Genomic DNA, 23,070 nt, shown 5'->3' on the forward strand with positions numbered 1-23,070 from the left:
CGGACGGGCTGGTTCAGGCAAGAGACAAAAACAGCCCGTCCGGTTAGTGGTCCGGGTTGGATAATGGACTAACTAACCGGGCTGCTAGCGGGTTGAGAACTTTCAGGTTAATTTGGGCCTGTCCGGGTTCAGGCTTAGCGGGTCCAGACTGGACCAGGTTATTTCTTTTTTTAGTGTATTATGTTTTTCTTATTCAATGTAATTGATACTTAAGTGTTTGCAAAATTTTAGTTAAGGAAATAAGTATTTTAAGGCAAAAAATTAAACTTTTAAACTTTAAAGTTTTAAATTTGAAAATTAAAATTTAAAATTTTGAAACTAAAATTAATTTGAAAGTAAGTGGCTGCGACAAGAGTGGGTTGCTCAAGTGGTGAGCACCTTTCACTTCTAACCAATAGGTTATGAGTTCAAGTCACCTCAAGAGCGAGATGGAGAGCTCTTGGACGGAGGGAATAAAAAAAAGTGGTTACAAAAAATTACTATTTAATAAGACCAATATATAAGGATCAAACTCTGAAGGCTTTCGTTTATATTTTCATTGGATAATAAATAATACTTCAAATTAATTTGCAAGTTCTATTTTAATTTTTTATTTTTGAACTTGCAAATTAAAAGTTTACAACAATTATAATAAATAAGAAAGAGTACATCACATGCTTTGCATCATTTTTGTAAGTTCATCCATGCCAACATGCGGTTCTTGGTTTCCGACATTGCTTGAATCGGAACAATAAACCATTATATCTCCAATTTCTTGGTCCTCCGTTTTATCTACCTCTTCACGCCCTTGATTTCGTCGCTCTGTTCTTATCTAATCTCTTAAGCACAATAGAACTTCCAAAGCGTTGCTACCCAATGAATGACAAGTATCTCCTAGTTGCTGGCTTGCTTGGCTAAATGCGCTCTCTGATGCGACTGTTGAAATCGGCACATTTAGCACGTCTCGAGCCATGGCCGAAAGAACTGGAAATTGATTTGAGTTGCTCTTCAACCAACCCAGTGGTAGATCCTTTGTGAGAGGCTCTGGTAGTTTTGCAAGTAGAATTAGAGTTCATCATTATTCCTGCTATTGGTTTGTTGATTCTCTTCTAATATAGACCAAATCAAATAATTTTCAACACCATCATTATCCTCCAAAACACCGGATGCAGATGTTGAAACTAAACTCGAAGGAATATTTGCATCTACAGCAGCAGAAGCAATAACAATGTTAGCATAATAATTATATAATGTTTGTAAATATTTGTGTAGATTAGAAATACAAGTTTCAACATCAGGGGTTTCAGAGGGTCCAATATCCATATAAATATATAAAGTAGTGATTAATTGGCGACAGGTGACCATTTTGATAGAAGGGTTTAAAATAGCATCAATTAGATAAATATGGGAAATATGATAGAAATATTTCTTAAATTTATCTAGTATAAATTCAACAACAGAACATATCATTCTTTCTTCTTGAAATTATGGAGTAAAAAAGAAATTTTAGCAATATGTACTAAACCATTTGCAATAGCAGGATAGTAGTCTCCAGAAAACTCAAGTGTAGCTACATAAAAATTTTGTAAAAAATTTACAACATCATCAATGACATCCCAAGTTCTAGATGTTAACAAACCGTTAGGATCAGTACAATGAGAATTAGCAACTTCAGTTATAGGCATTTTATATTTATAACAACATCTTAAGAATAAATACGTATAATTCTACCTAGTAACTATTTCTTCAGGCATGAGTCTTGGTTTTAGTCCATATTGTACACATTTATCCTTAAATGCATTTAGTGTAGCATTTCTATTATTTCCTTGAATTACACCAACAACTCTTCTAACTAAAGTGATCAAATACAAGGCCACTCTTAACAATTAAATTGTAAATATGACATGCACACCTCACATGAAATATTTCAGGAAGTGTTGGGCGTAGATGCAAATTTAATGGTGTAATAGAAGAATTGTTGTTAGAAGCGTTATCAAATGACATACACAAAAAATTTCTGAAAGATTGTAAATTATAGCAATTTCATGGATAGTATTACTTATAATGCAGCAGTATGACTTTGATCTTCATCATAATTAAAAGAAATAATATGTTTTTGCATACAAAAATTATCATTTATCCAATGGCATGAAATAGTCAAATAATTATTGTCATTAACAACACGATCAATATAAGAAGTAAGAGAAACTCTACAAAGAAAAACTAGCGAACAAATAACGGATATATGTCTGATATTGTTTAAAAAACCTAAAAATATCAACTCTACAAGTACTTCTAGGAATACCTTTAAACAAAGGATTATAAATTCTTTGAATATAAGTAACAAGATATGGTGAAGTAGCAAAACTAAAAGGTAAACAACCTAAATCAATCATTTTAGTTAATTCTTCCCGATCTTTCACTATATCGTATTTACCCATTAAACCGCCAATATCCGGGTTATGTTTTGGTTGGCCACCTTCCTCATCAGCACCCAATGCAATAAGGTGGTTATCTACCATGTGCCTACGAAGTTGACCGTTCCCCATTGCTTACCTCTGGTCTCATGATTATAAATTTCCTTACAAATTTGACATTTTACATAATTTTATCTTCTTCTATTATTTCAAAAAAAATCCCAAAACTTACTTCTTAATCTTCGATTCTTCTTAATAGGGAGGGGAGGCTTACCTGTATTACTATGACCTTCACCCCTAGTATTTTGACTAGCAGTACCAGGTATAGGTGGTAGTGTTTCAAGATTATCAGGTGATCGAATATCATCTAAACTATCATCTATACCATATTCTTCTTGAAGTTGCTCATAACCTACATTTAAATTTCCAGGTGAACTTTCAAATGTGTAAAACTACTAGAAGAACCAGTACCACCTCTTGATCTTTTAGGACTTTTACTCTTACTATTACCACCCTTACTAATGCATGTTTTTTTGGTTGCTCTAAATATATCCATTATGTAAATTAAATTAAAAAACTACATTAATAATTCTAAACAATAAAGTAATAATATACACCAAAAAAAAAGAAAGAGACAGAACGAGTGTACCGGGAATCCGGATGCCGCACTAAATTTGATATCACACTTCAATTGGTATTTGATGATATTGATACCACACTTCACTTGAATACTTTATATTTGGTAATTATAATTTTGTAGTAGCTAAAGTAAATATTTGATTAAACTTGAAATAATAAGTAATTGAGAATTTGAGAGCAATAAGCAATATTATCAAAAGAGAATTGAGAGAGAATTAGAGTATTAAGAGAGCAAATTGTGAGAAAAAATGAGGAAGATGAGGGGCTATTTATAGTTTTTAAAAGGTTAAAATTGTAATTTATCAATTATTAGGGTGTGGGACTCTTTTCTTAAGAGGGCAGGATGAAATGGCCAAAAATGCAAAAAAATGGCCGTTGCCCAATGATCATTTTTGAATTTGACCGTTGGCAACGGTAAAAAAATAAAGGCAAAATACCTTAAATCATCCCTAAACTTGGCTCAAATTATTAGTATCATTCCCGAACTATGCCCGATCTTAATTACCTCCCTCAACTTGGCTTTTTGAGAGCCATTACCCCCTAGACGCTGATATGACAAAAGTGTGGGTGCACTCACCTACCACGTGGATTTTTCTGCATATGTGGCATTTGTTTGAAAAATAAAATATATTTTTACCTTTTTAAGAATATTATTTTTTTAGATATTTTTTTTCGAATATAATTTATAATAAAACTTGGAGTGCCAAACGGGTTGCAAAAGCACTCCAAGTTTTATTATAAATTGTATTCAAAAAAAATTATTTAAAAAAGTAATTTTTTTTTGAAAAGGTAAAAATATATTTTATTTTTCAATTTCTTTTTACATATACAGAAAAATCCATGTGGCAGGCGAGTGCAACCACATTTTTTGTCATATCAGCGTCTAGGGGGTAATGACTCTCAAAAGGCCAAGTTGAGATGGGGTAATTAAGACCAGACATAGTTCGAGGAGGATACTAACAATTTGAGCCAAGTTTAGAGGTGATTTAAGGTATTTTGCCAAAAATAAATTGTATAACAGTAACCGGGGTTTAGCCCGATAAAAATCTAGTAGTGGGTAACCGAGCTAACCGGGTTTCAGAGCACCGGTTGCCAAAAAGACCCGCCCACGTCCGGCTACACCCCTAATCTTCCCCAACGCGTCCCGCCCCTAGCAGACCGGGCTAAACCGGGTTGTCAGTGGGCTGGCCTGGCCCGTTTAACAGGTTTAGTTTCATCTTTCTTCTTTTCTCTCCTCCATAAAAAATAAAATAGAAAAAGTAAATAAAAGTTGCTTCGGTGAAGCAACGCTGCACCAGATACAACCTATTAAAAAATTGACTTCGCATAGTATATACTAGTACGTAGTAACTATAGCCTGACAGTCACTGTCAAAAATCACTAAACTAAACCGGCCAATAAATATCCAACTGAGCCCCTAACATCGATAAGTTTTATTTTGTGTCTTATACAATGACACTAGTTGTATGAAGCTTCTTTTTGTCTCATAAAATTGTGGACTCCAATCTTACACTGCTGGATCCACGAAATTTTGGTAAGACAAAAAGTTATCTCATACAACTAGTGTAAGTTGCATGACACAAAATAAAATTTTCCTCTCGCACCTATTATCAACCTTAAAACTAGCCAGGAATAGCAACATTGTGTTGTAATAAGCAAATTCCCATTCCTTTTTTCCTCATTTTCTCCCTTTCATATGGTCTGCACAAAATAAATCCTTCATTTTTTTTCTTCTCAAAACCCATAGTTTTCTCAAAAACACATAGTAATGTCTAACGATTGCGGAAACAAAGAGCATGAACTTCAAAGCAAAGGGTTCATGCTCTTTGGTGTTAGAGTGATAGAAGGTGGAACTTGTTTTAGGAAAAGTGCTAGCATGAACAACCTTGTTCTAGGAAAAGTGCTAGCATGAACAATCTTGCTCTATTTGAACAGCAACATCAAGATTCCAACGTCGCCGCCGGCTATGCTTCTGATGACGTTGTTCATCCTTCTGCTAGGAGCCGTGAACGTAAACGAGGTCTATATATACCTTACCCATTTTACATACTAGAATTCTGAATCTGTTGTCTATGTTATTAAAATCTTAATTAATTTTGGATGGTGCTTAATTAGGAGTGGCATGGACAGAGGAAGAGCACAAACTATTTTTATTAGGATTGCAGAAAGTAGGGAAAGGTGATTGGAGAGGAATTTCAAGAAACTTTGTCAAGACAAGGACTCCTACTCAGGTGGCCAGTCATGCTCAGAAGTACTTTCTCCGCCGAAATAACATCAATAACCGCCGACGCCGCCGCTCTAGTCTTTTTGACATCACCACTCATACTCATGTAAGCCTTGAGTAACAAGTCAATTTTGTTACATTTTAATGTGGTCTGAAGAATAAAAAAGCAATAGGTTCAACTGAACCAATTGTACGCCGAGGACTAAGCTAGCGTTTGATCATAAATTCCTAAATTTATTTTGAAAAATTTAATTTGTGTGAAGTTTGGTTTGAATATTTAGATATCAGTTTTCAAAATATAATTCCCAAATTTATTTTGGAAAAACATGAAACATGACTTATACCTACAAATTCTAAAAACTATCACAAATATCCAAAAGTACCATTATTAATAACATTCATTATATATTATCGCAGACCATAATCCTAAACGTAAATAAATTTGGTATAAAATTATCATTTTTATAATGAAGTATATGATACACTATCAGATTACCGAGAAGACGAAGCAACATTGTTACAAAATAATAAATGGTGGGCTCTTTTATAAAATACAAAAGTTTGGGGCAATTTTTAAAAAATATAATAGTGATATTTGTGGGATTTAAGATTTTTCCAAAATATAGGAAAAATCTATGGCCAAACATGTATTTGTTTAATTTATTTTGGCAAAATCTATGGCCAAACGGGTCCTAAGTCGTTTATAGACATACAAGTTGTGGTTCTTGGATTCCAAAATTTTCTTCTTTTTTTGCAGGTTCAAAGTGTTGTTAAATTGGAAGATAAGCAAATGAATCAAAACACCATAGAAAAGTTTCCAATGTCAGCACTCGAGCAGGCAAAGTTATCTGGTACCTATGAAAGCTCGACAAATAACGTAATGATAGGACTGAACAAATCCGTGAAGCCCATTAGGTCTATACCATTTCTCCCTGTCCCTCCCTCATCAAAAATGTCAAATCTCAATTTAAACAAGACATATGCCCAAGAATCGGACGAAAAATCGCCTCCGGCGAGGCATTCATCGGGTTTCCAGGCAATGTCAGGTGGGTTCAATGGCAAGACTAGTGGGGATAGCATAATTAGTGTGGCTTGAATAAGGATTGGATTTGATTCTTATTCTTAATTAAAAATATCTGCGATGTAAAATGGGGTTTAGCTAGATAAGATTAGACATTAATGGGGGTTAGACGATGGAGAACATATTAATTAGGTGATTGATAATGATTCCTTTGTTTTGTATAGATGGTGTCATTTTCAACAGTTTTGAGGATTTCTTGTTTTGTATTATGTCTGGTTATTTTTGTGGTCGTAGGTGATTACAGCACCAACCAAGTAGCTACTATCCCTATCAATGTGACTCACGCTGTTATTTGGTCTCCAGCAGTTGTTGTAATAAAGAGAAAAGAAATTGAATAGACTTGTTTGTTTTCGAAAATGAGATCCAACTTTTAGTCTTGTCTTCGGCTTTGTCCTATTGCAAAGATTGAGACACGTATAAATTTATTTGCCTGATATAGACATTATTACTTGTTTAATACAAACTTAATTTAATTACTTATATGTTTTTTGGTCAATTATATATTTTCAGTTCAATTCATAAGTAGCAGATGCTATTACATTTGTTGCCGAAAATAGGGGTGTACATAGGCCGGGTTGGTTCGGATTTTACAATTACCAAACCAAACCAATTGTGTTAGGTTATTAAATCTAAAGACCAAACCAATAAAACTCGGGTTTTTCAATCTCGGTTTTTCTCGGGTTTTTGGGGTTTTTTCCCCGGTAAAATCTTTGTAGAACAAAATATATAATGTATGCTCAAAATATTTCTTTAATCCTAGTAAGATACAACTATATAAAGTATTTTCCAAGAAAATACAAAATATGAGATGTGCCATGACATTATCCTAAAATATTCATCAATAAAGACAATAAAATTATGTAATATAAATATTGCTAATTAGAAAGCCATAATAAAAATAAACATAATCTAAAAGTATTAAGTCATGCTAAAATAAATAGACTAATAAGGGAGTATTAATTACATGACAAAACGCTAGAGAAAAATAAAAATAGGTTATGCATTTTTATCTAAATTATTGCAAACCAAAAAATAGATATTCAATACATTCTCGTTCGTAATATTGAATTGAATGTCTTTTGTAAGCATTAGTATTGATTTGATTTTGTGTTTGGGCTTTTGTTAGCATTATTTAATTTACTAATATTAATGGCTATAAAACTTATTGGAGCATTCAAAAGTTCTAAGCTCAACCTTGAAATAATACCTTAAAAGATAAAATTGTGAAATTTTTTAAGAAATATTTATAAATTACATCACAATAAGTATATTTATATATTAAATATATCTAAAATTTCTATATATGTAATGTCGGGTTGGTTTGGTTTCGGTTTGAATTTCTTTAGTTAAAACCAAACCAAACCAATTATGGTCGGTTTTTTTTTTCCAACACCAAATCAAGTCAAATTAAACTATAGTCGAATTTTTTTTCCGATTTAACTCGAATTATCAGGTTGGTGCGATTTGTCGGTTTCCTTTGTACGTCCCTAACCGAAAAGATTAAACTATAGAGGAATGACTGGCGCCGCAAGCTTTGAGAACAACATCGATGCTTCTTGCTATAACGCCCTTACCTAAATTACTCAATTCACCTCAAGTTGTCGAAACATATTTCATGCTCACGTCTTTTAACCTTTTGGGTATTTAAAATAGGGCAAATACATAAGTCCCATTAAACTTGTCCAGAAAATTTATTTGAACACTTAAATTAAACGGGATATATAATTTTTGACACCATAAACATATTTTGAGTGAATTATATTACCCCTCTATGACACCAGCCCAAGCGCGTGGAATCATATGATGTATGGGCTCGTTTTATAATTAAAGAAAGTAAAATTATTTAAAATTACATCTACTTTATAAACCGACCCCAAGGGTAAAAATTTCCACTCGATCCACTTTCTCTCCTCTTTGTCAAGAATCCTAAATTTCCCTTACCTTCAATTAGTCACAATTTCTAGCGAAGTGTCACGATCCCAAATCTCACCCTGAGATCGTGATGACACCTAGTTTCTAGAACTAGGTAAGCCTAACACATGATGAAAGTAACATATTAAGTCCATTTAATCATGAAATAAAAGTTGATATAATAACATAACATAGCTGAAAGTGAACAATAGTCATACATCCCCAAAACTGGTAGTACAGAGTCATAAGCTCTACTGAGAGTACACTAGAATCTAAAAAATACATCACTATTTTGGAATACAAATAATAGTAATAAGAATAATGGAAGATGACTGCGAGGCCTGCGAGCGGAATGACATGTATACATCAAAGTCTCCATAATATCTAGCTCAGCATATTAGCGCCCGTTACGATCGAAATACCTGGATCTACACAAAAATATGTAGAAGTGTAGTATGAGTACACCATAAATGGTACCCAGTAAATATCAAAACCAACCTCAGTGGAGTAGTGACGATGTTCTAATCAAGACACTCACTAGACATAAAACATGTGCAGAATATCAATATAAAGCTAACAACGGAAAGCGAAATCAATAAATGGCAACAACGAGTGAACATGTGATAACACAATAAACTAACCCAAACATAGTTAAAATACAAGTGAATCAATTAAGGAAAAATAATGACAGTTCAAATCCTCAAGCCGTTCTAACACAAGATTTACAATAAGAATCACCTCGAGGTACCATAACTCATAATCACAATTCACAAGTCATCCTTATGGCGCCACGTGAGCTTCACATTTTAAAATATTTTTCCGAAATAGTTTCACGTGCATAAGCCCCCTTATCTCGCCCCGTGTGCTCACAATGAAGTATTTCCCTCACTAGCAACACACATATAAAATCCCCTTATCTCGCCGCATGCTTATCAATATACACACCACCCTTATGCTGCCGCATATGCATTTCATCACAACACAACAATTATCTCGCAACACACGTGCTTATATGCCACAACATTGTCCAACAACAATACCAATATCAATACAGTACATAACCACGACTCAACAACAATGATTACAAGAATTACAACAAAAACACAATGAAATGGAGGAAAATAATGAAATGGGTTCCATACAACAACAACTTCAGTTCAAGGCATATTAATAGTCTAAGAGTCTAATCCGGTCAATTACCATACATAAGTTCGTGTACACACTCGTCACCTCATGTATATGTCTTTTCACATAGTACTGTCACGACCCGGTTTACCCACCCTCGGGAGTTGTGATGGCGCCTAATAGTGAAAACTAAGCAAGCCAACTGACTGAATTATTTAACTTGTTTCCATTCCAAATCTGTTAACAATTAAGAACTAACAGTTAATAATCAACAAAATTTAATAAGCGGAAGATTTAAATTCAAGTTTTAATAACACTGCTAATACCATTCCATAATAAATCTACCCAAGACTGGTGTCACAACTTCACAGACTGTCTAGGAGTACTACAAATAAAGTATAAAAGAAATAAATACAACATTGTCTCTGAAAATACATAAAAGAAACAGGAATAGTAGATAGGAGGAGACGCCAAGGCCTGCGGACGCCTGTAGGACTACCTCGGGTCGCCTGATGAACAAAAAACAGCAATCTCACAGTCGTCCGAAGTCTACAGCACTGGGATCTGCACAAAAGAGTGCAGAGTGTAGTATCAGCACAACCGACCCTATGTGCTGGTAATTATCTGGCCTAACCCCGGCGAAGTAGTGACGAGGCTAGGACCAGACTACCAACTAAACCTGTGCAGTTACATTATATTCAGCAGAAAACAAAACAGAAATAAATAATTAAAGATGGGAGGGGGACATGCTACGGGAGAATATCATTTATCAAAAGTAATTCGAGAGAAAAGCATAAAGACAATTTAGAATTAACAACAAAGAATAAGGAAATCGTAACAAACCAATAAACACTTTTATTATCTACTATTGCGGCGCGCAACCCGATTCAAATCATAAAAACATTGTTGCGGCGTGCAACCCGATCCAATTATATTGTTGTTGCGGCGTGCAACCCGATCCAATCATAATATTGTTGCGGCATGCAATCCGATCCAAATATAATATTATTGCGGCGTGTAACCCGATCCAAATATAATATTATTATGACGTGCAATCCGATCCAAATATAATATTGTTGCGGAGTGCAACTCAATCCAAATATAATATTGTTGCGGCGTGCAACCCGATCCCAATATATAATTCAACACCAATCACAAAGGAGCACCGACAAGGGAACAATAAGGGAACAACAATATCCCGGCAAGGGAATCAATAACATCATAATAAAATTAAGTAACAACAGAAAATCCGTAAATTAACGTAAAGGACAACATAACTCAATTATCAGCAAGATTCGGGAAAATCAAGGACAAGTGCACGGTATCACCCTTCGTGCTTTAACACTCTCTTACCAAAACAATAATCACAAGAAATAAGGGCAAGGAAATAAATGAAATCACAATAAAATCCCGGCAAGGGAACAACAGTACAACAATCGAATCCCGGCGAGGGAACAGTATCAAAAATCCTCTTCTCTTTTCCTTTTCACATTTACTTCACAACTCACTTCACAACTTGAGCCAATGCTCTATAAGGTTCAATTTTCAGTTATACTTCCACAATTCATTTTTCAACTTGAGCCAACGCTCTTCAATATTCAAATACCAATATTACTTCCACAAGCCTTGCTCAACAATAGAAATCATCACAAAAGGCATGAACAATACAAACGGAGTCACACTAATCATAGTATAAGACTCACGGGCATGCTTGACACCAACGTATAGATACTCGTCACCATGCCTATACGTTGTACTCAACAAATAACACATAACAAATAGGACACAACTCCTAATCCCTCAAGCTAAGGCTAGACCAAACACTTACCTCGATGCCACGAATACAATTCAAGCCTCAATTATCGCTTTACCTCTTGATTCCACCACCAACTCGCTCGTATCTAGCCACAAGTTACTTAATTATATTAATAAATGCTTACTGAATCAATTCAAATGCTTGGAAATAAGTTTTCTAAAGTTTTTCCCAAAAAGTCAAAAATCGACCCCAGGTCCGCTTGGTCCAAACCCGAAATTCGGACCAAATCCTGATTACCCATTCACCCCCAAGCCCGGATATATAATTGATTTTGGAATCCGACCTCGATTTGAGGTCTAAATCCCCAAATATCAATATTCTTAGTTTTACCCAAAATTCCCAATTCCACCATGAAAACCCTAGATTCTAGGATGAAATCTTGTAAAAAGAAGTTAAGGAGTAAAGAAAATGAGTTAAAAATTACTTACTAATGTTTTGGAGAAGAAAGGTTGTTTGAAAAATCACCTCTTATGTTTTTGGGGTTTTAAAAATAAAAAAATAACTGAAAATGTCATTTAAATATACCCCTCTCAAACCCCCTGTGCGGACCGCACAAAATCGAGTACGGCCGCACAGCTCTCCATGTGGACTGCAGTGACATGCTTTAGTATTTTGGCCATAACGTTCTCTACAGATGTCCAAATTGTTATTTCTTTACGTTTCAAGAAACTAGACATGAAGGGCTACAACTTTTGCTTTTGAATCATATCAAAATTCCTTGTAGATCAAAAGATATAGGCTTCCGAAGTCGGACCAGTGAACCTGTGCGGACTGCACAAAATCGAGTGCGGCCGCACAACCCCCACCGCGGACAGTACTAAAACCAATGCGGTGAGCACTGGCGGGTTCAGAGATTTGCACTTCTCTGAACCTGCAACATCCATGTTTTAAGCCTAAGACATCCTAGAACCTACCCGAAACTCACCCGAGCCCTCGGAACTCCAAACCAAGTGTGCATACTAACTCAAAGACATCATATGGACCTACTCGTGCGATCACATCATCAAAATAACATGTAAAATCATGAATTAAACCTCAAAACTCAACATTTTCATCAAGAACTCTCAAAGTTCATAACTCTTCAACCGGAAGTCCAACTCACGTCAAATAAACTCTGTTTTTCACCAAATTTCACAGTTATCTTTCAAATATTATAATAAGTTTGTACCGAGCTCCAAAACCAAAATACGGGCCCGATAACAATGGTTTCAAACATTAATTCTTTTCTTCATTTCTTAGATAATTCAGTAAAATAATTTCTTTCAAAAATTGATTTCTAATGCTTGGGACCTCGGAATTCATTTTCGGGCATACACCCAAGTCCCATATTTTACTGCGGACTTCCCGGGATCATCGGAACACGGATCCGTTTACTCAAAATGTTGACCAAAGTCAACCATAATCAAATTTTAACTCTAGAAATTTCTATTTCTCATATTTTCACATAGGAGGCTTTCTGAATATAGGTCTGGACCACACACATAAATCAAGGTGAGATAAAAAAGAGGTTTTTATGCCTCGGAACACTGAATTTACTTGCAACACAAGTGATGACCTTTTGGGTCATCACATTCTCCATCTCTAAAATAACCGTTCGTCCTCGAACGGACATAAGAAGAAAGTACCTGAGTCAGGAAAAAGATAGGGCTAACGGCTCCGCATATCGGACTTGGACTCCCAGGTCGATGCCTCACCAGGCTGACCTCTCCACTAAACACGAACATAAGGGAAACTCTTCGACCTCAACTGACAAACCTGCCAGTCTAGAATATCTACCGACTCCTCCTCATATGACAAGTCCTTGTGCAACTGGACAGTGCTGAAATCTAACACATGGGATGGATAACCGTGATACTTCCGAAGCATGGACACATGAAACACTGGATGTACGGCTGATAAGCTTGGCAGCAATGAATGTTTGTAAGCCACCTCCCCCACTCGATCAAGAATCTCAAAGGGCCAATGAACCTAGGGCTAAGCTTGCCCCTCTTCCCAAATCTCATCACGCCCTTCATAGGCGACACCCAAAGCAATACCCGATCACCGACCATGAATGCCAAATCACGAACCTTACGGTCGGGATAACTCTTTTGCCTGGACTGAGCTGTACGAAGCCTATCCTGAATGATCCTGACCTTGTCCAAGGCATCCTGCACCAGATCCGTACCCAACAAGCGAGCCTCTTCCGGCTCAAACCATCCAACCGGAGACCGATACCGCCTACCATATAAAGCCTCATAAGGAGCCATCTGAATACTCAACTGGTAGCTGTTGTTGTAGGCAAACTCTGCTAAAGGAAAAAACTGATCCCACGAGCCTCCAAAGTCAATGACACAAGCTCGGAGCATATCCCTCAAAATCTAAATAGTCTGCTCGGACTGCCCGTCCGTTTGAGGATGAAACACTGTGCTCAACTCAACCCGTGTGCTCAACTCTCGCTGAACTGCTCTCCAGAAATGTGAGGTAAACTGCATACCTTGGTCCGAAATGATAGACACGGGCACACCATGAAGACGTACAATCTCCCGGATATAAATCTCAGCTAACCTCTCGGAAGAATAAGAGACTGCCATAGGAATGAAATGTGCTGACTTGGTTAGCCTATCAACAATAACCCACACTTCATCGAATTTCCTCTGAGTCCGTGGGAGTCCAACAACGAAGTCCATAGAGATACACTCCCACTTCCACTCAGGAATCACAATCTTCTAGAACAAACCACCAGATCCTCTGATGCTCGTACTTAACCTGCTGACAATTCAAACACCGAGCCACATATGCAACGATATCCTTCTTCATTCTCCGCCACCAATAATGTTGTCGCAAATCCTGATACATTTTCGCGGCACCTGGATGAATAGAGTACTGGGAGCTATGGGCCTCCTCTAAAATCAACTCTCGGAGTTCATCCACATTAGGCACACAAACTCGACCCTGTAATCTCAAAACTCCATCTTCTCCTAAGGTAACCTGCTTGGCACCTCCATGCTGCACCGTATCTCTAAGGACACACAAATGGGGATCATCATACTTTCGATCTTGGATACGCTCCAACAAAGAAGAACGGGTGACTGTGCAAGCTAACACACGACTGGGCTCAGAAACATCCAACCTTACAAACTGATTGGCCAAAGCCTGAACATCCAAAGCAAGCAGCCTCTCACCAACCGGAATATAAGCAAGACTGCCCATACTGGCTGACTTCCTACTCAAAGCATCGACCACCACATTGGCCTTTCCGGATGATATAAGATGGTGATATCATAGTCCTTTAATAGATCCAACCACCTTTTCTGCCTCAAATTCAACTCCTTTTGCTTGAACAAGTACTGCAGACTCTTGTGATCCGTGAACACCTCACATGCCACGCCATATAGATAATGTCTCCAAATCTTCAACGCGTGAACAATGGATGCTAACTCCAAATCATAGATCGGATATTTCTTCTCATGAATCTTCAACTGCCGCGAAGCATAGGCAATGACCTTGCCATCCTGCATCAACACCGCACCAAGTTCAATACAAGATGCATCACAATAAACTGTATATGGCCCTGAACCTTTGGGCAAAACCAACACCGGTGCCGTAGTTAGAGCTGTCTTGAGCTTCTAAAAGCTCGCCTCACACTCATCCGACCACATGAACTAGGCACCCTTCTGGGTCAACCTGGTCATCGAGGCTGCGATAGATGAAAACCCCTCCACAAACCGATGATAGTAGCCTGCCAATCCCAAAAAACTCCAAATCTCTGTAGCTGATGCTAGTCTAGGACAGTTCTTGACTGCCTCAATCTTCTTTGGATCTACCTAAATACCCCCTGCTGAAACAATATGACCTAAGAAAGCAACTGAACTCAACCAGAACTCACACTTCGAAAACTTAGCATACAACTGACTATCTCTCAAAGTCTGAAGAATCACTCTCAGATGATGCTCGTGCTCTTTCCGGCTGCGGGAATAGATCAAAATATCATCAATGAAGATTATCACGAACGAATCCAAGTAAGGCCTGAACACTCGGTTCATCAAATCCATAAAAGCTGCTGGGGTATTTGTCAACCCGAATGACATCAGCAAGAACTCATAATGCCCGTACCGAGTAAGGAAAGCTGTCTTAGGGACGTCGGATGCCCTAATCCTCAATTGATGGTAGCCAGATCTCAAGTCAATCTTCGAAAAATACCTTGGCACCCTTAAGCTGATCAATCAAGTCATCAATCCTCGGCAATAGATACTTATTCTTGATTGTAACCTTGTTCAACTATCGGTAATCTATACACATTCTCATCGATCTGTCCTTCTTCTTAACAAACAACACCGGCGCACCCCAAGGCGAGACACTAGGTCTAATGAAGCCTTTTTCAAGCAAGTCCTGCAACTATTCCTTCAACTCTTTCAATTCAGGCGGGGCCATACAATACTACAGGATAGAAATGGGCTGGGTGCCCGGAGAAAAATCAAGCAGAAGTCAATATCCTTGTCAGGTGGCATACCCATCAGGTCTAAAGGAAATACCTCAGGGAACTCACGAACAACAGGTAAGAATCTATAGAAGGAACCTCTGCACTAGAATCACGAACATATGCCAAATAGGCCAAACACCCATTCTCGACCATATGCCGAGCCTTTACATAAGAGATAACACTACGGGTAGAATGACTAAGAGTCCCTCTCCACTCTAAATGAGGTAAACCCGGCAAGGATAAGGTCACAGTCTTGGCATGATAGTCCAAGATAGCATGCTAAGGTGATAGCCAGTCCATCCCCAATATGATATCAAAATCAACCATGTCCAGAAGTAACAAATCTACATGAGTCTCAAGATCCCCAATCATAACTATACATGAACGATGGACACGATCTACCATAATAGAATTCACCCACCGGTGTAGACACATAACCAGGAGCATCCAAAGAATCACTAGGCATGACCAGATACGATGCAAAATAAGATGACACATAGGAGTATGTAGATCCTGTATCAAATAAAACTGAAGCATCTCTACTATAAACCAGAACAATATCTGTACCTCCACCTCTAATACCTCTACCTCCACCTCTAGCACCTCTACCTCCACCTCTAATACCTCTACCTCCACCTCTAGCTGGCTGAGCGGGCTGAACGAGTCCCTCATTGAACCTCCCCACTCTCTCTCTATCAATGGGAAGTATAAGAAGAGCATGACGGGTCAAATCAATAAACCTGGTCTCGTATTGAGTAACAGTCATAGAACTCTATTGGAAGAGCTCAAACTGCCTCGGATAGATCTCTCTCTGAGTGACAGGAAGAAACTTCTCCAGAAATAGCTGAGAAAACTGATCCCAAGTCAAAGCTGGTGACCCAACTGGTCTAGCCAAACAATAATCTCTCCAACAAGTATTGGCGGATCCAGACAAGCAAAAAGTAGCAAAGTCAACCCTATTGGTCTCCACTATCCCCATGTTCCTGAGAACCTCATGATAACTATCTAGACAATCCTGGGGATCCTCGGAAGATGCACCGCTAAAGATAGTAGTGAAGAGCTTGGTGAACCTATCCAATCTCCACAAAGCATCGACAGACATAGCTGCTCCATCACCGGCATGTGCTGCTGCTCAGCTGAAGAAGCGGTATGTGACTGTTGATACCCAATTTTTTCTTGTATATTTTAATAGACAAAATACTTTCAAAATAGCATATGTATGCATATATAAGTATTTCCAAATGTTTTATTATTTTTTCCTTAATTATTAAATCAATTTATTGCCCTATTGTATCAAGAAAAATCCAATAATTATCCCCAAAATTATCATTTTTGGTGATTAATTTATTGGATTCTTATATTATACTAAAATATAGCTAAAATATTTTTTTTCATATTTTTACATATTTATTTCGTATTTTTAAGGCTAAATTGCATATAATTGCAATACTAGCCTCTTTTAGATTTAATTATGTTTATGCCTATAAAATTAACTCCAGTATTTTAATTTGATACTTATGTATTATTAATCATTTTAGTACCTTTAATATATTTCCAGAAATTATTTTACTATTTTTATAAAATAAATAAGGGAAAAATAGCTATTTAAATGTTAGCCAATTTGCATTTCAATTTTAGCCAGATCTGAACCTCTAATTAGACCCATCCTGAGGCCCAATTACCTTGACCCAAGTCCTAATCTACTCGACCCACGACCCTTTTAAATAACCTGCCTGGATCCCCTTTTAATCCCAGTCGTTGATCACTTAGATCAACGGCTCACATTTGCCCCTTCCTTTTTTAACCTAAACTAACCCCTAAACCTAATCATTTCTCATCTGTGGCCACCATTGAATTCCCCCTTCTCCTAATTCTCTCTCAAGCTCCTCTCAAACCCTATCCACCTCCCTCCGTTTCCACCCTAAATCGCCGGAATCCATGGCTTCCAAAGCCATTAAAGGCCTGTACCTGCCTCCTATGACTCCTACATGCTCGACTATTATGGTCTCAAGACCAGACCTTGAAGATGTTTGGTCCAGACCTTGGTTTATTTCTGTGCCATGCTGTCTCCTGTCATCTTCGACCTTGCTCCGACCAGCCATGGCTATTCAAGCCTGATCTTGACTTCTCCTGCTTAGATCAATGACTTTCCAAGACTTTCTCACCTTCTGGGTTCTTCTGGAACCCTAACCTTCGAGGTTTCTCTAGATTCTTTTAGATCCGTTGTAGATATGTGTTTTCTCTAAGCTTTTAAATGTTTTCTCAAAACTCTGCTTTCGAAACCTCTTTACCTTTTCCGATTTAGGGTTTTTGTTAAATTATTTCGAAGCTTTTCTAATTTTTAACATGTTCTACTGTGTTCTTTATGTTGTTCTTCTACTGGAGTGTGCATGTTAAAAGTCTTAGTTCCTTTGAGGTTTCTGAATATATTTTCGTGTTAGTATTTGTTCGATTGCTTGTTTTTCATCTCTATGACTCGATTGATGGTAAAAACCCTAAAACTTTGGGTTCATTCGAGTCCGAAGACTATTTGCTATGTGATTTGCTGGTTCCTCATCTCTGAACTTGTTTGGTTTCAAAACCCTATTTTCTTTGGACCTATTCGAGTTTCTAAAGTTGTTTCATCTATTGCTCGATTGAGTTTCAAAATCTTTGTTTCAACTTCTGTTGCTTTATGTGATCATTGGAACTGGACAACAGTTTTCAGAAAGGCTTTCTACTTGACCTTTTGCATGCTTCTGATACTATCCCCTTTCTCTATTACTAATGTTGGTGAAATTAACCTATGTGACTGTCATGTGATTATTCTCTTTGTCATGAGTTCAGCCTCGCATGCCTAATGTTTATGCACTCTTTAATATGCTAAATTTCCCTCTCAAAATAACCTTTAATTGTGGACTCATTTCAAACCTCTTTGTGTAATTATGATTTCTCTCTTGTAATTGATTCTTTCCTTGTTGTATTGATTTCCCTGTCTCTTGGACCTATTTGAATACTTTCCTTTGAACTTTCGACCCCTACCTTTTCTACTCAATTTGATTAATCTCCTTACCTTGATTACATTTGTATTGGATCCTTACAGACCTTTCCTTGATTAGAGTCTGATGAACCTAGCCTCTATTACCTACTGTGTACTCGAGAAACTTCCTTATTTGTCATATTCAACCCTATGTGATTTCTTTCCTTATTTAGCAATTGTATGCTACCGTTTGATTTCAACTCCTTAATTAAAGGAAGTTCTTATACTGATTGATTTTAATTGGTACACAGTTCCATAATTATTTTCTTGCCTTATTTTTCTGCCTGTTTTCACACTATAAATACCTGGCTTTTCATTAACACACATAGACACACACAAAAACACACTAAGTTTTCTGAACTCACACTCAAAAAGCATTCTCTCTTGTTACTGGTACTGTGGCATGTTTTCAAGTTCTGCTACCTGCTTTTACTGTATTTTGCTTCTTTGAACTGGTATGTTCTGGTTAAATTCTCAGCCTCACAATAATGTGTTTACTTAATGCTTTTACCCTCTTGTCTGTCTATTGCTGGTGTTCAGTTCAGTACTTGTTTTAGCTTGCTATAATTTCCTTTCTGCCTGTTCTGAATTTATTATGAATCCCAAACCCCCTACCCTAATGTGTTTGATGCTATGGTTTGCTTGAAGCATGAAAATACTAAATATTATTGTCCATGACTCAAGCTTGATCCCTGAGATCCTAACCTCTATGATTCTATGCTGTTGTATGTTCTGGTAGGCTTGTAGGCATGCCAGCATCTCTATTGCTGAACATGCCCAAAGCTAACCCCTTTTGCAACCTCCCTACCCCCCTGAACCTTTTTGTGTAAATTTATCAACTTGCTTGTGGCTATTTCCCTCTCCTTTATCCCATTAGAATTTTGTTTCTACACTTGCACTCTCTCTTAGACTTTAAGTTCTACCCCTCTCTTATGATCTTTGCTTTGGGACCCATTGAGCTCCCTCTAATCTTGGACATTTGAGGGCTGACCCTTCCACACCGCACTTGTCCCCATTATGATGATACAATTTGGATGTGAGCACTGCCCGGAGTCCCATTGAGGCTCTTAGGGAATTCTGACACACTCAAATTGAGAAAGGCTTTGGATCAATGGTCTTTTGAGTTGGTCTATCTCATAACTCAGAGAGGAAGTCAAGAATCATGCCTCCTTTGGTTGTACTTTTTAAACTTATTCTGATGTAATTTTGTTCATTCTGGTTTGTAATAATTTGTAATAAATGCTTGGGGCTGGTTAGTGAAAAGAGTGGGTAACTATGTATGCAAAAGGGGTAGAAATTATAGGTGTAGGACCGCTATATTTCTGCATATTCAAATACATGTAGAAATTATGCCTATAGGACTGCTATATTTCTGCATATTCAAATACATATAGAAATCATACCTATAGGTATAGTCTAATTCTGCATATTCAAACTTTATATAGAAATCATACCTATATGGTACTTTCAACTTTTGCATATTCAACTACATATAGATACCATGTCTATAAGGCTTCTGCATTTCGACACCACGTCTATGAGGTATTAAAATCAGCAATGTATAGAAAGCATGGCTATAAGAGTTTCTAATTGAATCTGATCCGCTTCACTCATTGTTAGATCTAAAAATCAGTATTCATCAGTTGCAGAACTTGTAATCAATTCGTTTAAATTCTGCCTCTCTTTTAATAATCTGAGTCCTTAACTAGTTTAACAAGTATGCATATAGGATTGCAAACAGTTCATTTTTGAGTCTCACTGTCTTACCACCTTCCGAATCCAGTAGATACCATGCCTATAGGATCCTTGTCTAAACACCTAGGCAAGCCTTAGGGTAATAACTATAAACCGAACCTGCTTTTGTTAATCATTACAACCAGCAGACAGATCTGATTCGGACTTCTTATCTGAGTTATGCAATAGACTAAAACTGCCTCAACAATATCATCTCCCTCATCTTTAGTATTTAAATCAGACTTAAGCAGTATGTGTAAGACATGTTATTTTATGTGTTTTGTTTGAGGAGGTGTACTTAAGCCTTATATGTTTATGTGTTTCCTCTTAACATGCAGTATGTGTTTTGTATGTCGACTTAGAAGTTTTACCTTTGAAACTCCAAATAATCCTGATATCCCTCCCTTTTAGGATAAGTAGTCCTAAGTGCCTCCGGGAGTGATAGGATTGAGACGGGTAATAGCATGCAATAAGTAATCGAGACCAATCCGTGCTTTAAATGCCTTAATGGGGTAGGAAAGGTAGATATAGATATGATGACCACACGATAATGTCACGTGTAGCCCCTCATTGAGGAGTGATTACCGGACATTGTGTGGGGTGATCCATATTTTTAATAAACCTAGGATCCCCTTCCTTTGTTTTTTATTTCTTTCAGCATTTTTAACTCCTTATTCTTTTAAAATCAGCTTTTCTAATTGTTCTTTCAAACTTTGTTTACTTTCAAACCATTATGTACTGAAATCCCCTCTTATTTGAGCCTTATTTACTTCTATGTTAATTGCACTCCAAATTCACAATAATTGTCTGTCCGGGAACCACACTAGTGGATTCTGAGGGGCATCTAACACCTTCCCCTTAGAATAATTTCAAGCTCTTACCCTATCTCTGGTTAGCCAAATCAAACTCTTTTGGTGTCCTAATGCACCCTAACCATTAGGTGGCAACTCTTCAAATTCAAACCCAGTTCCCAAAAGGAACTAGTTGTCCTTCCAAATGTCATGAACCCGGACTCCGCGAGGAAAAAAGGGGCACGACAATGACCTCGCCATCAGCAAAAGGACAAGACTAGAGGTTTTAATTTAGCATTGAGAGAAGAAAATCGCACGACAGAGAAGAATAGAAGTGAAACTTTTCCTAACTCTGTAGCCTCTGGGGGATAAATACAGACGTCTCTGTACTGATCCCTCAGACACTACTAAGCTTGTCCGTGAATTGTGAGCCCTATGTAACCTAGAGCTCTGATACCAACTTGTCACGACCCGGTTTACCCACCCTCGGGAGTCATTTTGGCACCTACTAGTGAAAGCTAGGCAAGCCAACCAACTGAATTATTTACCTTGTTTCCATTCCAAATACATTAACAATTAAGAACTAACAGTTATTAATCAACAAAATTTAATAAGTGGAAGATTTAATTTCAAATTTTAATAACACTACTAATACCATTCCATAATAAATCTACCCAAGATTGGTGTCACAACTTCACAGACCGTTTACGAGTACTACAAATAAAGGTATGAAAAAAATAAATACAACACTGTCTTTGGAAATACATGAAATAAACAAGAATAGTAGCTAGGAGGAGATGCCAAGGCCTGCGGACGCCTACAGGACTACCTCGGGTCGCTTGAAGAACAAGAAACAAAAATCTCACTGCGGTCCGAAGCCTACATCACTGGGATCTGCACAAAAAAGTGCAGAGTGTAGTATCAGCACAACCGGCCCCTTGTGTTGGTAAGTTCTTGGCCTAACCCCGGCGAAGTAGTGACGAGGCTAGGACCAGACTACCAACTAAACCTGTGCAGTTACATTATATACAGCGGAAAATAAAACAAAATTAAACAATTAAAGATGGGAGGGGGACATGCTGCGAGAGAATATCATTTATCAAAAGTAATTCGATAGAAAAGCATAAAGACAGTTTAGAATTCACAACAAAGAATAAGGAAATCGTAACAAACCAATAAACACTTTTATTATCTACTATTGCGGCGCGCAACCCGATCCAAATCATAAAAACACTGTTGCGGCGTGCAACCCAATCCATATCATTTATCACTGTTGTGGCGTGCAACCCGATCCAATCATAATATTGTTGCGGCGTGCAACTCGATCCAAATATAATATTGTTGCGGCGTGCAACCCGATCCAAATATAATATTGTTGCAGCGTGCAACCCAATCCCAATATTAATTCAACACCAATCACAAAGGAGCCCTGACAAGGGAACAATAAGGGAACAACAATATCCCGGCAAGGGAATCAATAACATCATAATAAAATTAAGTAACAACAGAAAATCGGTAAATATACGTAAAGGACAACTTAACTCAATTATCAGCAAGATTCAGGAAAATCAAGGACAAGTGCACGGCATCACCCTTCGTGCTTTAACACTCTCTTACCAAAATAATAATCACAAGAAATAAGGACAAGGAAATAAATGAAATCATAATAAAATCCCGACAAGGGAACAATAGTACAACAAACGAATCCGGCAGAGGGAACAGTATCAAAAATCCGCTTCTCATTTCCTTTTCACATTTACTTCACGATTCACTTCACAACTTGAGCCAATGCTCTACAAGGTTCAATTGTCAATTATACTTCCACAATTCATTTTACAACTTGAGCCAACGCTCTTCAATATTCAAATACCA

The 23,070-nt window shown here is 37.3% G+C and overlaps 1 protein-coding gene across 1 annotated transcript; it reads left to right on the forward strand.

Moving 5' to 3' along the window:
• The first annotated feature begins 4,455 nt into the window (after positions 1-4,455).
• Positions 4,456-6,697, forward strand: LOC107803698 (putative transcription factor At5g61620). Its single transcript, XM_016627466.2, has 3 exons — positions 4,456-5,055; positions 5,151-5,365; positions 6,017-6,697. Exons 1-3 carry the CDS (start codon positions 4,944-4,946, stop codon positions 6,353-6,355), a joined length of 666 nt encoding a protein of 221 aa, XP_016482952.2. The 5' UTR covers positions 4,456-4,943; the 3' UTR covers positions 6,356-6,697.
• The last annotated feature ends 16,373 nt before the right edge of the window (positions 6,698-23,070 follow it).

This window comes from Nicotiana tabacum, chromosome 16 (assembly GCF_000715075.1).
Source record: "Nicotiana tabacum cultivar K326 chromosome 16, ASM71507v2, whole genome shotgun sequence".
Taxonomy (NCBI): Eukaryota; Viridiplantae; Streptophyta; class Magnoliopsida; order Solanales; family Solanaceae; genus Nicotiana; species Nicotiana tabacum.

Bases quoted from the DNA above. Each gene is read 5' to 3' on its own strand.
- LOC107803698 (XM_016627466.2), top strand. From the start codon at position 4,944: ATGAACAATCTTGCTCTATTTGAACAGCAACATCAAGATTCCAACGTC. The intron at 5,056-5,150 runs GTCTATATATAC...GTGCTTAATTAG, and splicing joins GAGCCGTGAACGTAAACGAG to GAGTGGCATGGACAGAGGAA. The intron at 5,366-6,016 runs GTAAGCCTTGAG...CTTTTTTTGCAG, and splicing joins ACATCACCACTCATACTCAT to GTTCAAAGTGTTGTTAAATT.